Genomic DNA, 17,500 nt, shown 5'->3' with positions numbered 1-17,500 from the left:
ACAGGTATTATGTAGACGGGCTTCAGGTAACAAGTGCTGCACTGGTTTCTGATTTAGTTGACTCGGACACTCTCACTGGGCATAATGCAACTCACCCCAGTCTGCATACCCTTTAGATAGATATTATGTCATGGTTTATTTGAACAGTACTGTGTATAGTTTGATATCCACAGCTATATAGTGCAAGGAAAATTTTGACTGTAATGGATAGTATGACTAGAAATAAGACTTTTTGGAAAATTTTCCGTGCATGTCAACCAGGAGTACAGTAAAATAAGTGTATGGAGTGGTAACCTTGACGAAAACTAAGACCCTTTTCATATCACTTGTGATGGGAAACGGCAGTAGAGTCATGCACATTACAATGTACACAATTGGAACCAGGAATGATAATTGCAAGGTTAGATGGCTGTGTGAAATCAAAAAAATGCCTAGTATTGTTAATGATATTCTTGGTTGTTGGTGTAGGTTATTTAGTAGAGTTAATGTGATTTATGTTCCTGCTTGTGCAATGTTGCTGCTATCTCCATTTATTCAAGAACAGCCCACCCCAATATCACTGCATTTTTGGGGCATTCTCTTATGATAGACCTGTTGATTAGGCCATACAGCTTTTGAATTTTTTTTGCAGAAGTGAAATATGACACAAATCATAACAAGTGCTTTATTGTAACAAGTTTCTAGTGAAAGATTGCTGAATGAACAACAACATGGGCTGCTTTGTTCTTACCACATACATCCTTAATGGTGTGCCGTTATCCTGTTTGTTACAGTAATTATTATGTAACACTTGTCATGACAGTACTCTGATGGGTCATATTTTGTTGTAATAGAATATTCCTTTGTCTTATATTTTTCAGCTGAATAGAATTCTGAGGAAAAGTGAGTTAGTGCATTTGCTGCAAAACTTCTATTATCTAGTGTCAGTGGAAGTTGAAGTGATTGATTCCAAAGCCCGAGTCACTGTATCAATATGCGAAGGAAGATGACAAGACCAATGAGTGGTAAACAAGAATAAGAAATATTGTAGCTGCATATGTAGCCTACTATGTATGTTTTTTAATTGTAACATAAACATTGGTTTTACTGCAGTTGCTTGTAATTATTATGACTGAGTGGGGCCTTGCAGGGATATTTACAGTTTATGGAAATTATTATGCACATATAGAACAATTTAGATTTACAATAACTATATATTTACAAACTTCTATTTTTACAAGTTAATTGCTTGCAAATTTATTAGGCTTTCTTTTCAAATGCATGATCAAGGTATTTGCACTTTCTGAATTAGATCAACATCATCTGATATATTCAGATTATTTAATAGTGTATTTCTCTTAAAATGTGAACAATTATGTCATCATGGCACTCCAACAAACATAATTGCCACCTTGGTGGTATGCACACCAAGTTAGACTAGAAACTTTTATCAACAATTGCAGATTTTGTCCCCTTTAAGAATTTTATGTTCAATTTGGCCAAGCTTAGTGTATCCATATCATAAAGAAGTCTCTTTTGAATTGAATGTAGGTGGTAGAAAGTGACTGTTGGAGCAATTGAAGCTAGTTGAATGTGCAGTCTACTGTTAGCCAAAAACAGTGAGGAATTTTTGATGTCATATACTAACATGGTTGGTTAAGGAAAAGATGTTGCATAAAGCTTTATTTTAGGATCTGCAAAGTTAGTGGCCACATTATAAGAGCCATAACACAGCCAAAGAAAGCCATAGTTTAATACCAACATAACTACAAGCAAAATTTTCATTGTCCCTAAATGGTGTTTAGATTCAAGTACTTAATTCACATACCTACAAATGAGTTTAGGTAAAGAAGGGATTGACATTATTATTACTGCTATGATTATTTTTGTTCTTGTTGTTGTGTTTGTTGTCATTATTACTGTTGTAATGATAATTCTGTTATTATTGTTGCTATTTTTCACATTATCATGTTGCTCTTATAATAATTCATTATTTGTAGTTGTAGCAGTATAGTAGTGACAGCAGCAGTAGCAACAGCAGCAGCAGCAGCAGCAGTAGTAGCAGCAGCAGTAGTAGTAGTAGTAGTAGTAGTAGTAGTAGTAGTAGTAGTAGTAATAGTAACTGTAACAATAACAGTAACCATAATAGTAATAGTAATAGTAGTAGCAAAAGTAGTAGTTGTATTAATATTAGTAGTAAAAGTAGTAGTTGTATCAATATTAGTAGTAGTAGTAGTAGTTAGACAAAAAAAAAATTATATATTACCTGGATGAAAATTGCAAATTGTTTGATATATGTTTACATGAAAATATTAAACTACATGTATTTTTTAACTGGAAGTATATGTAACTTTTTACAAACACTAGTAGATACATACATATATTTGCACAAACACACACATATTCTTTCATTCATTTATCCACTGATTCACCATAAAACTTTAAATGTTTCAGGTAGCATTGATGAAGAATGATCCGTGCGTACATTCCGCATTATCGCCAAGTGGAGGGTGAAGGAGGCAGAAGCCATTACGTGTATATCCTGGAAGTCTGCTACACTGGGCGTGTACACAAAATTGAAAAGAGATACTCTGCATTCCATAGTCTTTACAAAGAGGCAAGTCTTATTTATTTATTTGTTTATTTTTTGTGGTACTACATGCTTTTTAAACTGCCTGTTGATGGTAGTCTACTGTACTTTTTGAGCTAATGATGAGTATATGTAGATAGAAAGTGAGTAGCATGATTATGAAATCAATTTTGTTCAAGCTTATTGTGTGTATGGGAAAATGATTATAATATTTTGAGGCACTGGAAGCTTAAATGTTTTGTTTTGACTTATTTATTTATTGTCCATTTTATTTTATCACACTAATGAGTATAAGAAAGTATGTGACATGCTTATGAAAGTAATAGCTTACAGCTTTGTGATTTAGCTGGTATCTAGTGATAATAGTTATTAATATAGATACTGTTATTGATATAATTGGTGTTGTTATTATTATATTAGCATAAATATGAGTGAGCAAAATGCCTTGTAAAGATAGAATAGTTAGAATCTTGTCTAGATCTAATAGTCCTCTCCCCCCTCCCCACTTTCCCCCTTCTTTTTACCATTAGTCTTTTCTTTTAGATATATTTCTTACATGAATGGTGGAATGACGAAAAAAAATAAATAAATAAAAATAAATAAATAAATAAATAGATAAATAAACAAGCATGTATTATAAACAAAGACTTCCTGTGTAGTCATGGGTATGGAAATGAATGGTGGAGTCCCTGTAGTATGCCTGTATGCATTAGTGCTAGGCAAGAATGCAGTACGTTTTCTCAAGATCTATATGAATGAGTATTGGGATGGTGTGAATAAGAGAATCTGCTGTATAGGTAAGCACATGATATTGCATGTGTGAATAAGCAGAAATTTTATAGCTTGAGTGTTGTAAATTGCTATACAAAAAATGAATGCATTCTGTTCAGTGAAGTTAAAAAAAGAAAAAGAACAGAAAAAGTGAATGTCTGCCAAGAAATTGCGATTCAGGTTGTGATGGTAAATTCTCCCAGACCTTTATGTGCTAGTATTGGTAGGATAACACCCCTTCCAGTTTACAGTGGACCTACTATCAGACAGTCATAGGCTGTGAGTGTGCAGTATAAGTGTAAAGAATTACATTTAGGCTTATTTTCCCATAGCAGATGCAAGGACTGTAGCGTGCAAACATCAAGTACTTTTGAATTATTATGAACTCATTGAGATTAGGGGCTTCAAGCAAAAAAGTTGGCAGAGTCAGTTTAGTTATTTTTTTATCCTTATGAATGACTCAACTACCATCAATAACATGAGTAGTGTTTTTTTGCCATCCCACAAAGATATATGTAATTTGATATATACCAGCATAGTGCATAAAGTTGTTTATCATTGGTTCTTTATAGAAAGACAATTTAATACTTCTGTACTTGGTTTTAAGGTCACTGAAAGGCTTCCGTGGTACTATATGAAGACGTTTATTTTTGATATATTACTTGGAGTAAACCCTGTAAAAGGAAATCCTGCCATCAGACAAGTTCTACTTTATTAGTTTAAGTAATTATTTGGTTTAATAAATATTGACAAGGCTAGGCCAGAATGATTCACACTTTCTATTATTAAATTAACACCATGCTTGGTTGACATCTATAGCATGAAAAAAAAAAAAAATATTTACAATTTCAAATGGTTGTTAGTAAGTTTAGATAAAATAAAAAAAATTGGCTTCCTTCTCATGGGGTAAGGAGTTCCATGACTGCTTTGCCCATCCCCATTTGATAATCATTAAGTAACAGAAATTGGAAACTAACAAGGATCATATAACAAGAAAAAGACATAGGAGCTTCCCGGTTATTTTTTATGTTTGAAATTTTAGATACACTTATGAATATAGAGAGGGGGTAGGGTGTCCCAAGCATGAAGTTGATGCATTATATAGGCCAGCAAAAAATCTATATCAGGAAATTTACCAAACAGAGCACGTGGAGATACTCTGCTGTGTCAACTCAAAAACTCGTATGGGTCTCACACTCGTCTTCTCTTGCCTTGCCTAGAGGGAAAGCGAAAATGAACAAAGATTTAACAAAGATGGGGCCTTTACCTGGTGCTGAAGAGAGAATTAAGATGTTATAGATGATTTTACCAAAAGAATGAGAAAAAAAATTGAAGTTATGAAGGTCAAGTTGTGGGAAAAAAATCTTGTGCTGCAAACACTCCTTCAACTTGGCAGAAGATCTTATAACATTTCAGTTTGGGTTTGTTGATGTGATTTATGCTTATGTCTTCCTTTTGGGTTTTACAACTGAAACTTTTCTCTTAACTGTCAGGAAATGATTGAGAGGGAAAGGTACAGACATCATTTGTCAGGAAAAATACATCGACATATATATTAGTTGTTGTAAGAGTACACTTTTAGATAGAATAGAGAGAATGATTATCTAAAAGGTAACACTGGCACTCTCCGTGGAAAGGAACTGGGGACCCTACCACGTACTCACTCCAAGAGCATCACAACATGAAAACTACAATTAAGTATCATGCTGTGAGCACGACGGCTCAGACATGAACCTACCGTTAAAAGAAGAAGAGTACACATGGTTCACATGAATAACGTGATTTAGGTTACTTGTATGTTTGTGTGTTTATGTATCTGTGTGCGTGCGTGCACGCATGTGTATTTGTTTGTTTGTTTTGTTTTGTTTGCTCGACTGCCATTCATTCTCCCAATTTATTATTGTGGGGTCATTTGGCAGTACCACCATAATCAACTGCAGTTCAGCACGTGACTGCCACAGCAGCAACTTCCCCTTTGACACTTAGGTTTGATTTTTCAAGGCGATATGTTGTTTTCTCACTCTTTCTCTGAGATCCGACTCGAGCCAGTAGTGGGAGCATAGGCATTTTTTACAAGTTCCGTGGTGGGGAATTGAATTTGGGACCACAAGGTTGAAGTCCAGTGCTCTCTCCACTGGACCATCACGGCAGTTTTACACACACACATGTGTATGTGTGTGTCTGTCCAAGTATGTCTGTGTTTACCTGTCCACTCACCCATGCACGTGTGTGTCGTGGCGTGGCGTGGCATGGCATGGCATGGGCATGGCGTGGCGTGTTGTGTTGTGTAGTGTATGTATTTGTTTGTTTGTTTGTTTACTTGTTTGTTTGATCAGCAAACAGCAAATCTTAAGATATTTAAAGTTTGATTAGATAAACAAGAGATGCATTGAACTTAGATACAGAGAAGTGTAAGCTTTTTTTTTAGTATGAATTTATGATGGATATAACTTCCAAAGGATGGGAACAGATAGAACTTTATTTCCATAGTTCTTCCATTTAGAAGTATTGTGATGATAAGATATAGACTAATAGATAAATGAGGAGTGTGGTTATAGCATCATAGAACACAGAACACAGATAGTTAATGTGAGGGAAGCTCCTGTGTAGAGGAAAGTGGTTATGTTTAGTGTACAGGAAATGCCAATGGTGTGTGAGAAAAAGAACTAGACTGAGGGGTGAAGGAAGTGGCTGTGCTCTGTGAAGTGACTGTCTAGAGTGGTTGTCTAGTGTAAGGAAGTAAGTGGCTGTGTAGAGTAAGGGAAAGTGGCTAGGTAGGGTGTGAGATAGTTGCTTGAGAGAGTAGCTTTGGTAAATGTGAGGTGAGTAGCTATGTACAGCATGAGGGAGGTGTCTCTGTAGGATATGAGAGGGTGGCTTTGAAGAGTATGCAGGTTGTGGCTATTTAGAGCATGTGGGGATTGGAGCATGTGTGGTATATGGCTGTTTACATGTGAGAAATGGCTAGTTCTTTGGGATATAAATGTCTCTTTAGAGTGAAGAATATGTCTTAGGAGAATTTGGTTTTAAAGAGTATATGAAACATTTATGATAATGGTATGACACAGTTAACAATTGTTATTGTTATGTTATATGACTTGATTTTTATATAGACTCAACACAGAGGCCAAACTTCTATAGATGATATTTTATTTACTCATAAGTCAGAATTTTGGATTATACTGTAAGGCTGATGCTGTATGGTTGGTAACATATCATAGATTTACTTTACTTTGTATTGGATGTACGTATGCATGTACTGTGAATATTTCCATATGTATGTATACATTAATGTTGTCTTTGTTATGTATGCATTTATTAACCAGTTTGGCTACCTAACCATTCATCTTTATCTCTTTCTTTCTGCAATTCTATTAATACTGTCCTATCAGTTTGTTAACAGGAACTGTCTGTGTTCTGTTTATTTGTCTATTTGTGTTTACCCCTCTACTTTTATCTGTTAAGCATTCTCTTCTTTACGTGAACCTACAAATTGTGCAGATCCTCTAACGGTTAATAACAGCCGGTCACAAACAAGTGTAAATTGATAATCTTATCAGAAGAATTATTTCCTGTATCAGATTAGTGAACCCGTGCAGAACTGTAGTGAATTGAAGTGAGCGAGTGTCTCAGAGTGTTGTATCTTCTTTCTTTGTATTTGATAAAAATTATTCCAGTTGGATATTTATAGGAATTCTAGAGAGTTATGTTTAGTATTGTTAATGTTTTTTTTCATAGCAGTGTGATCAGTAGATATTTTTGGTTATCATACTCATTTCTGATTTAGAAGATACTGTTTTACATGTTCTATATCTTTGTGTATGTATGAAGTTGCTCCAAGGAACACATTCCTTTATGTGGATATTAAGATATATTACACTTTTTAAGTTGTTGAGTAGGATATTTCAGCAGAGAAAAAGTAATTTGAAGTTAGATCTGGAAAAATACTGTAACATAGTAGTATTGTATAATATTTTAACACATTTAGGAAAGGTGAGATAACTAGAGATAACAAGGCTTCTTGTAGGAAGCTGAGAGATTAGTTATCATCATTTCATTAAGTAGCTAATCTTTGCATGTATTTTGTTTGACATTGAGAATTATCCTATGTTCAATATTTATAACTGCTTTAACTAGTCTGTCTATAGATTTAAATATGTTAATGTTTATTTGTTATTTGTATATTTTTATTGTATGTGAGGGATGCAGGCCTCTGATTTGCTATTAGAGTGCACATTTCTTTATTTCAATGCCAAGTGGAGAAGTATGCAAATAGAAAGTGCACTTTGGATCCTAATATTATGCTTTCTGTTATGTTATTGTGTTATCATTATGTTTGTATGATGTATGTGCCCTTAAAAAAGGAAAAGAAAAGAAAAGAGGGAGGGGCCCAATAAATTCATTGATTTTGTACAGCTGTCGCACAGAAAAAAATATTTGTTAATTTTGACTGAGCTGCAAATATTATAGATTTTGAATAATGCAGCCTTTTTTGTTAATTAATGTTGTAAGAGTGTTTTATTTGTAAAGTGGTGTCCATAATGATTCCTCTTCAATTTTTTTGCAGCTCCGCAAGGCCTATCCCACTGCTGAATTCCCCCCGAAACGTCTGCGTAACACAACCTCCAAGGTTTTAGAGACCCGTCGTGCTGGCTTAGAGTCCTGGCTTCACTCCACACTCTTGTTCGAACCGACTCCTCCTGCACTGTTGGCATTCCTGCAGGTGCACAACTATCAGCCTCCGCACCAAGAGTAAGTAAGGAGCCCTTGCAGTTTATGCTGTGTGGACATTCATTTTGTTTGGAATTCTGCTGAAATTTTAGGGGATTTATTGAATTTTGAGTTTTATGTATATGGATGTTAGATTAGAGGCAGTTGTCGAATTAGAGTTGGATGTTAATATTACATTGTATATTGGGGCTTAGTAAAATGGATAGCCATACCATACTTTTAGAAATGGTGTATTTATTAAAAGATGTAGTTTTAGGGGTTTTGTGTGTTAATTTAGGGGCTGTGTGTCATAACTTTTCTAATTTGTTTTGAGGATTTTAACTTCTTTGGTTGTAAAGAAAATCTGAATTATTGATTACCGTATTTTATCTCACAGACTTTTATGTCAAGTGAGAAGAGCAGAAGATTCGAGAAAGAATACATTCGACTTTCTTTGAATAATGGCATATTGACCAGGAAGCCAATTTTGGGTAATAGTTGACAAAACGGAGTGTACTTAACGTAGATTCCTTGTGGTACTCCGAAATATACTAATTGTTTTGTTCATATATTATTATGAATTTTGACTTCCTGTATTCTAGTGCTTGAATAACTTCTTTACCAAATGTGTCAGTTTTGTGATTTGTAGTTAACATTGAACGGTATAACACTTTTCCGTATTGATACTATGGTAGAAAAACCCACAATAAATCTGTATTTTATTTGGAGGTTTTCTTCCTTAATTAACATTACTGAAAGCCTTGAATAGGTAACACAATATAAGCAAGTTTGTTTCGTTATTGCCTACATTATCATACTTTTTATTTGTGACCAGTTTCAAGAGACAGTTTACATCTAAAATCTTGTGTTTTGGAGAGTAGGTCATTAGTTCCAGAATTGTCGTTGATTGGTCTTCTATAATTTTCTTCAGTACGTTAGACAGTTTTGATAGTATGGTGATAAGGCGATAGTTGTTAACTTCGTTGGTGAATTTTAACAGTTGGATGATATGTGGTTGCAGGAAGACCCTCTGATAAAGTGAAAAAATGATAGAAGAAAATAAAGAAATACAGAAGAATGAAAAAAAAAGGGAGGGAGATAGTGGAGAAATGAGAGAAAGGTGGGTGGAAGACAAAATGGAAGTAGAGGAGAGAGAGAGAGAGAGAGAGAGAGAGAGAGAGAGAGAGAGAGAGAGAGAGAGAGAGAGAGAGAGAGAGAGAGAGAGAGAGAGGAATATATATATATATATATATATATATATATATATATATATATATATATATATATATATATATATTTAAGTATATATATACATATATACATATGAATATGTATGTATACATAGATATATATACATACATATATACATAGAAATATATAAACATAGATATATGTTCATATAAATATGTATATACATATATATACATATATATTCATATATATACACATATATACACATATACATATACATATATATGGACTCATATATGAATATATATATATATCTATCTATATATATATATACATATTAGTATATATATACATGTATAAATATAAATATATATGCATATAAAGATATACATATATACAACTTATATACATAGAAATATATATATATATATATTTTTTTTTCTTTTTTTTTTCGGTAGGTTCATGTTTGAGCCGCCTTGGTCACAACATGATACTTAATTGTAGTTTTCATTTTGAGATGCTCTTGGAGTGAGTACGTGGAAGGGTCCCCAGTTCCTTTCCACGGAGAATGCCGGTGTTACCTTTTAGGTAATCATTCTCTCTATTTATCCGGGCTTGGGACCAGCACTGACTTGGGCTGGCTTGCCCGCCCAGTAGCTAGGTAGGCAATCAAGGTGAAGTTCCTTGCCCAAGGGAACAACGCGCCGGCCGGTGACTCGAAGAGAGAGAGAGATAGAGAGAGAGAGAGAGAGAGAGAGAGAGAGAGAGAGAGAGAGAGAGAGAGAGAGAGAGAGAGAGAGAATAAAGAGGGGAAGAAAGAGAAAAAATACAGAGATGTGAAAGAGAATAAAGACGAGAGCAAGACAAATGTTGTTCTTGTTACCTTGCGCTCGAGCGTGTGTGCGTGCGTGCGTGCGTGTGTCTTCCCCGCGCGGTGTACAAACATTTCTCAACATCACAGATGGAAGAACCTTAGCTGTCCGCCCGTACACCCCTCCCCCCCCGTAGCAGTGCGCACCGCAGTCGGACAAAGAGGCGGGACTCGTATCGACTTTATCGAGAGAGTGCCACGTGGCATAGCACTTTACTTCCCTCCCAAACATTGCCTAGCGTTTTCCCCGAGTGTGGACTGCAGAGCGGTGCCGTTGCCATAATAGGCGGCGCTTTCCCTGAGTGTGGACTGCAGAGCGTTGCCATAATAGGCGGCGCTTTCCCCGAGTGTGGACTGCAAAATAGGCGGTTCTCGTTGCACCTGCAGACACTTGCGGACGGCGGGCGGGAGCGAGCGTTTAGGTTAGTTAGGTGTTCGGGCTCTGTGGAGGCAGGACGTGTTATTATGTTTCGTCCGGTCAATTTTTTATTTTTTATTTTTACGTGACCTGATCTGAAGGTAACGCTGGACGATTGTTTGACTTAATTTTGTTTTGTTTTTCTTTATGTTTTTCTTTTGTTTTGTCTTGCTCTCTCTCTCTCTCTCTCTCTCTCTCTCTCTCTCTCTCTCTCTCTCTCTCTCTCTCTCTCTCTCTCTCTATATATATATATATATATATATATATATATATATATTTTTTTTTTTTTTTTTTTTTTTTTTATACCGAGGAGCTTTTTGCTGTGCATGGCCCGTGATTTTATTTTTTTTCGAGTAGGGAGAGAGACGGAGGGAGATGATAAAAGAGAAACAAAGAGTGGGGAGGAAAGGAAAGTTGAATTTTTATTCACTTCGTGTTTTGGCCGTGTTGTGTGTTATTGCTGCTAGAGAGAGGGAGGTGGAAGAGAATGTGTGTGTGTGTGTGTGTGTGTGTGTGTGTGTGTGTGTGAGAGAGAAGAGAAGAGAGAGAGAGAGAGAGGAGAGAGAGAGAGAGAGAGAGAGAGAGAGAGAGAGAGAGAGAGAGAGAGAGAGAGCGAGGAGGGAGGAGAGAGAGGGAGAGAGAGGAGAGAGGAGAGAGAGGAGGAGAGGGAGAGAGAGAGAGAGAGGAGAGAGAGGAAGAGAGAGAGAGAGAAAGAGAGCAAGAGAGAGAGAGAGAGAGAGAGAGAGAGAGAGAGAAGAGAGAAAGAGAGAAAGAGAGTGAGAGAGAGAGAGTGAGAGAGAGAGAGAGGAAGGAGGAGAGAGTAAGAAAATGGGGGAGGGAAAGAGAGAGAGGAAGGAGGGAGGGAGAGAGAAAGAGAAGGGAGAAAGAGGGAAGAAGAGAGAGAAAAAGAAAAGGAGAGGGGAGGGAGAAAAGAAAAGGGAGATGAGTATGAGACTTTCAGCGTAAAACACGAAATTACATGGCGTTTCTGAGCAGGTGTTGGGCAAGATAGATATGTAAAGAATAACAGGTGTCTTTAGGCCGGTTTGGGGCTACATTCGCCTTGGTCGTCACCCGGGCAGTCTCCGGGTCGGTGGAGGTTTAAAGCTGTTTTCTCCCTTTATATATATATATATATATATATATATATATATATATATATATATATATATATATATATATATATATATATTTTTTTTTTTTTTTTTTTTTTTTTTTTTTTTTTTTTTTTTTTTCTCTTCTTCTTCTTCTTCTTCTTCTTCTTCTTCTTTTCTTTTCATTTCTTTTCTTTTCTTTTTTCTTTTCTCTTCTTTTCCTATTTCTTTTCTTTTTCTTTTCTTTTCTTTTCTTTCTTTTCTTTCTTATTTTTTTTTTTTGTTTTATGTATGTATGCATGTATGTAAGATGTTTATATTTAATTATCTTCATTTTCTCCTGCCTACTGTTTTTCAGCAGATGTGACTGTGTGTGCGGGGGGGGGGTATGTGTGTGTGTGTGTGTGTTGTGGTGCGTGTGTTTGTGGTGGTGTGTGTGTGTGTGTGGTGTGGTGGTGTGTGTGTGCGCGGCGTGTGTGTCGGGGTGTGTGTCGTGTGTGTGTGTGTGTGTGTGTGTGTGTGTGTGCGTGGTGTGTGTGGTGTGTCGTGCGTGCAAAGTGCATTTTGGCTTAGTGGCGATGCAGATGTACTGTGACGTGTGTGGGGTGTGTAATGTGTTGGGGTGAAGCGCGTAGAAGCTGTTTGTTGATGGGTATGATCAGATGTAACGAGCGAGGAAGTGCGGCTTGTAGTGGTGTCGGGGAGGGGGAATGAGCGCGTAAATTTGTGTGTGATGAGTATTGATGAGGTTGAGGGAGTGTGGTGTGGGTGAGTGAGTTTTGTAGTGTGTGTGTGTGGTGTTGTGTTGTGTGTGTGTGTGTGGGGTGTGTGTGTGTGTGTGGTGTGTGTGTGTGTGTGCTCGCGCGTGTGTATGTGCGCCCAAGGCCAGATGCGCTAAGCCCGCCTCCTTCCCCGCAGATGTGAGAGCAGCCCGGCGCACCAGCCCGTCCTGATCTTCACGCGCGACCCCTACCTGAATGCCCGCGCCAGCACCACGCCCACCATCGCCAACAGCGTGATCAAGGGCGTCCTCACCGCCCTCTACGACCAGAACTTCCACATGCCCGCGTAAGAGAGCCGACGGACTTCAGGATGAGTCGCCTGCAGCTGTGGCAGGGCGTCGTGTTCCTCCTGCTGTGGCTCGCCTACGGGGCCACGTACCTCCTGCGCAAGCCCTTGGGGATTATCAAGGCCGACCTCGAGGTGGCTTTCAAGGTGAAGCCCTCCAGCCTGGGGTGGGTGGACACGGCCCTGCTCCTGCCCTACTCCCTGGTGTCGTTGGCCCTGGGCTCCCTCGGCGATTGGCTGGGGCCGCGCCTCACCCTGGCCGGAGGACTCGTGCTCTCGGCGGCCGCCACCGTGCCCATGGCCTCGTGCCAGTCCCTGCCTCCCCTGCTGGTGCTGCTCACCGTCAGCGGGGCGGGGCAGGCGCTGTGCTGGCCCGCCGCCTGCTCCTTGCTCTCCCGCTGGTTTTCCGACGCCTCGCGGAACTCCGTCTTCGGCATGTTTGGGACGTGCTGCTTCCTGGGCGGCCTCGCAGGCACTGGCCTCGCCGTGTACATGCAGGCTGAGCACGGGTGGCGCTCAGTGTTCCTCCCCCCCGCTGTCATCGTGGCCTGTCTAGGCGTCTTGGTCAGCCTGCTTGGGAAGAATCCTGCTGACCTGGGGCTAGTCGTCCCCGACAGAGCGGCCGACCAGCAGGCGAAGGGCGGCAGGGAGAGCGCCACGTCCGCCTTCAAAGTCTTTCGGATGGCCATGGTGCCCGAGGTGTCCGCGTCCATGTTCTGCATCAAGGCCGTGCGCTACGCCCTGATGTTCTGGCTGCCTCTGTACCTGACGCGGACACTCGGCTACACCCAGACCGGCGCCGGCCTCGCCTCGACCTCCTTCGAGGTGGGCGGAGTCGTGGGCAGCGCCTGCGTGGGCATGGTCGTGGACCGGTGGATGGGGGGCCGGGCCCTGCTCGCCAGCACCATCGCCATTGCAGGCTCGGCCGTGTCGCTGTTGCTGTTCATGCTGACGGCGTCGTGGGGCTTCGTCTTCCACGCCGTCTTCTTGGCCATCGCGGGAGCCCTCAACTGCGGCCCCGACGTGCTCCTGGCGGGCTCGGTGGCGGCGGACATCGGGGAGCGAGAGGGCGGCGCGCCGTCGGCCGTGACGAGCGTGGTCAACGGCATGGGGTCTCTGGGGACGGTGCTGGAGGGCCCCGTGGTGGCGTTCGCGGCGGCGTGGCTCGGCTTCTCGTCCATGGTCCCCCTCATGATTCTGCTGCTGTGCTTCGGGGCGGCGGCAACCTTCCGCGCCAGTCACATCCACAGACGCACGGCGGGGAATGTCAGGCTGTCAAATGAAACTTGTGTCGCTTAACACGAAAAAAGCAATTATTTATTATTTGATTTTCGCAAGCTGTCGTGAATAACGGTGTAGTACGAAGTAAGTTTATTTGGTAGTAACCAAAGGTGTATAATATTCGCATAAATTTAACTTCTTTCAGTATTATCTGTACCATTTATTTCTCTAGATGAATAGAAACATATTTTGATTAGATTATTTTTTATCTGAATATATGTATATCTTAGTCTGATTTAGAAGCTGTTTAGCACAATGATAATAATTTTCTCATAAAATGAGCACTCTGTACGTTCTTCAAGAAATTGTAGTTATTTTATTAATAATAATGATGGGTTAGAGACTATACTAACCATCTTGTCAAGCATATTGCAGAATATGTTGTGAAATATAATTGATTATGGCATTAAAAGAAAAATTTGAAGTTTTGCCTCGTTTTATTGAGAAACCTTTGCTATACATTAGTTGATTAGTGTCACCTACAGTGGACCATTTATCAAACACTGACACATCATCATATATTCAGTGCTTCACGAGCATTGCACCATGGATCAACAAGTCAACAATTATTCTTATATATAAAAATACATATATATATATATATATATATATATATATATATATATATATATATATATATATATATATTATGATATATAAATTTACTTTTTAATTATGCGTTAATATATATTTGTGAGTATTAGTTCCGCCGAAATATGACTAGGACATTTTATTTTTCTTTTCTTTTTTTTTTCTTTTTTTTTTACTAAATCTTTTGAGACGTAATCATTGAGATAAATTTGAGTTCCGTTCGAGCACCTATTGATTAATTCCGATAAATATGCTAAATAAATTTTAAAAAGCCAAATAATATAGGACTTTCTTAGAACCTAAGAGACCCATGGCGATGTGAAGGCTTGTACACAGGCTTGTAAGTCGGTCCGTAGGCAGGTTTATAGACTGGCTTGTACGAAGGTTCAGGCTTATAAACAGGCTTAGCCGTATACAGAGGCTCAGGCTTATAAACAGGCTGGGGTTCGGGGTAGGTCGGCGTGCCCTCGTAAGTGATGGTGGGGTGGTAGCCTGTCTCGTCGGAATAATAGTTGACGATCATCCTGCGTCCGTCGGGCAGGTCCACGAAGTACTGGCCTTCGGTGCGGTGGCCGTCGCGCTTCTCCGAGTGGCCGAAGCTGGTGCCGTGGTGGTCGTCCGTGACGCCGTAGCCGAAGTCGTACTCTGAGGGCTGAGGGAGAGGCGGGGTTATTCAGCAGCTGCATCCTTCTTCTTCTTCTTCTTCTTCTTCTTCTTCTTCTTCTTCTTCTTCTTCTTCTTCTTCTTCTTCTTCTTCTCTTTCTTCTTTTTTTTTTCTTCTTCTTCTTCATCTTCTTCTCTTTCTTCTTCTTTTTCTTCTTCTTCTTCTTCTTCTTCTTCTTTTAAAGGGAAGTTGCATCATAGATGAACGTTGGGAAGAGGAGAAAATAATAGAAGAAAAAGGAAATTAAGAAATAGAGGAAAGCGAAGAAGGAGGAGGAGGAGGAGGAGAAAACTAAGAAGAAAGGAAAACAAATTATCTAGTTATCAGTAGTTCTTGAATTAAGTGTCGTTTCTCTGAAGAAACATAAAATTATCATTATTATTCACATTATTATTCACCTGAAAACAAACATAAGTGTATAAAAGTGCATTTAAGTGATGAAGTGATACAAAAAGTTTCATTTGCTCCAAGTTCCTCACTTATAAAAGTAATCAGAGCAGCTTCTATAAACGTTTCAGAATCAACTTGAACAACTTGGAATTTTATCAGATCAGGGTTATGGTCTAAGTAGAGGTGAAAAAATGAAAGGCAAAGAAGTTACAAATAATTAACATTTGTATGAGAAATCACCACCTATCGATAATAATAATAATAAAAAAAATAAAGTTTTCACTCTGTTTATGAACCTTTTATAGAAAAATGGAAAAAAAAGAATCTTAATCTTTCACTACAGAATAAGACCACGGAAAATGCACAAAATAATTATCGAATATATAATTAAGATTAAGCTCGGGTGATGCAATTTTCACTTCTGAAAAAAAAAAAAAATCTTCGAAAAGAAAAGATATATTAAATTGCATTTGTGTTGAAAATGTGAACTTGAAGAAGCATTTCCTCTCATTTTTTTCTGTTTTGAGGGAATAGGGAATATTTTTCTCATGTCTGTCCTTTTCCCGTCTCCTTCCCCTCTTCTCTGTTTCTCTCTTTCTTTCTCTCCTCCTTTCTCACGTTCTGCCTCTCCGTCCTCTCATATTATCTTCCTTCTGGTCTCTTGCTCCCCTTCTCTCTCTTCTCTCTTCTTCTCTCCTCTCCCTCCTCTCACACTCTTTTTCTCTCCCTCTTCCCTCTTCCTTCTCCTTCACTTTCTCTCCTCTCACACTCTCTATCCTCTCCTTCCTCTCCTTCTCTTTCTCTCCGTCTCCCTCTTCTCCTTCCTCTCTCCCTCTCTCTCACACCTCTCACACCCTTTTCCTCTCCTTCCTATCTCCCTCTTCCTCCTCTATTCCTCTCTCTCCTCTTACACTCTCTTCCTCTGCTTCCTCTCTCCCTCTCACTCCTCTCTCCGTCTCCCTCCTCTCTCTCTCACTCATTTTCCTCTCCTTTCTATCTCCTTCTTCCTCCTCTTTTTCCCTCCCTCTCTCTCTCTCTTCCTCCTCTTGCTCTCTCGCTTTTCCTCCTCTCCCTTCTCTCTCCCTCCTTTCTCCTGAAAAACGAAGGAGAGGGAGGAGAAGGAATAGGAGAAGGAGGGAGAAGGAGGAAAAGGAAAGAAGAAAACGAAGGGGTAGAGAGGAAGGAAAAAAAGGAAAACGAGGAGGAGGAAGGGAGACGAGAGAGAAAATGGAGATTGGGGGAAGAGGGAGGAGGAAAAGGAGAAAGGAAGGAGAAGAACAAGAAAAGAAGTACAGAGGCACACTAATGAGCAATTGCTATCATGATAAGATGTTGCAGTAATGAAGCTTTAAGCCGGAATTATTTTTTCCACACTCAGCCCCTGATGAGTTTTCTTGATGCGAGTATGATTGGTTATGAAGATTAAAATATAAGCTACTGTTATTAAAAGTATGAAACACCTTTATATATATATATATATATTATATATATATATATATATATATATATATATATATATATATATATATATACATATTATATTAATATATATATATATATATATATAATATTATATATATATATATATATATATGTATATATATGTGTGTGTGTGTGTGTGTGTGTGTGTGTTGTGTTGTGTGTTGTTGTGTGTATTGTATAGTAGTATAATACATTTATATAATACATATATACATACATACATACATACATACATACATACATACATACATACATACATACATACATATAATACATACATACATACATATATATACATACATATATATGTATATGTATATATATATATATATGTATATATGTATGTATGTATGTATGTATGTATGTATCTATGTATATATTCATATATATATATATTAAC

General features: G+C 38.6%; 2 protein-coding genes across 5 annotated transcripts in view; one reads left to right on the top strand and one right to left on the bottom strand.

The window, feature by feature from the left end:
* The window catches only part of LOC119579454 (glucose-6-phosphate exchanger SLC37A2-like), a 14,799-nt gene extending 399 nt beyond the window's left edge, over nucleotides 1-14,400 (top strand). Inside the window, exons 2-5 of one of the 4 annotated variants that reach the window (XM_037927267.1) lie at nucleotides 861-1,004; nucleotides 2,434-2,596; nucleotides 7,908-8,092; nucleotides 12,543-14,400. In XM_037927267.1, the coding sequence (XP_037783195.1) occupies nucleotides 12,717-13,991 (1,275 nt within the window). In that variant the 5' untranslated portion in view covers nucleotides 861-1,004; nucleotides 2,434-2,596; nucleotides 7,908-8,092; nucleotides 12,543-12,716 and the 3' untranslated portion in view covers nucleotides 13,992-14,400. The other 3 variants (XM_037927266.1, XM_037927268.1, XM_037927269.1) reach the window with 3 other exon arrangements.
* Nucleotides 14,401-14,600: 200 nt separating this feature from the next.
* The window catches only part of LOC119579708 (adhesive plaque matrix protein-like), a 10,985-nt gene continuing 8,085 nt past the window's right edge, over nucleotides 14,601-17,500 (bottom strand). Inside the window, exon 4 of the mRNA XM_037927613.1 lies at nucleotides 14,601-15,216. Within this exon, the coding sequence (XP_037783541.1) occupies nucleotides 14,857-15,216 (360 nt within the window). The 3' untranslated portion in view covers nucleotides 14,601-14,856. The remainder of the gene's footprint in view (nucleotides 15,217-17,500) is intronic.

This window comes from Penaeus monodon, chromosome 12 (assembly GCF_015228065.2).
Source record: "Penaeus monodon isolate SGIC_2016 chromosome 12, NSTDA_Pmon_1, whole genome shotgun sequence".
Lineage (NCBI taxonomy): Eukaryota > Metazoa > Arthropoda > Malacostraca > Decapoda > Penaeidae > Penaeus > Penaeus monodon.
The sequence above is the reverse complement of the archived record's forward strand: the minus strand, read 5'-3'. Positions and strand labels throughout refer to the sequence as shown.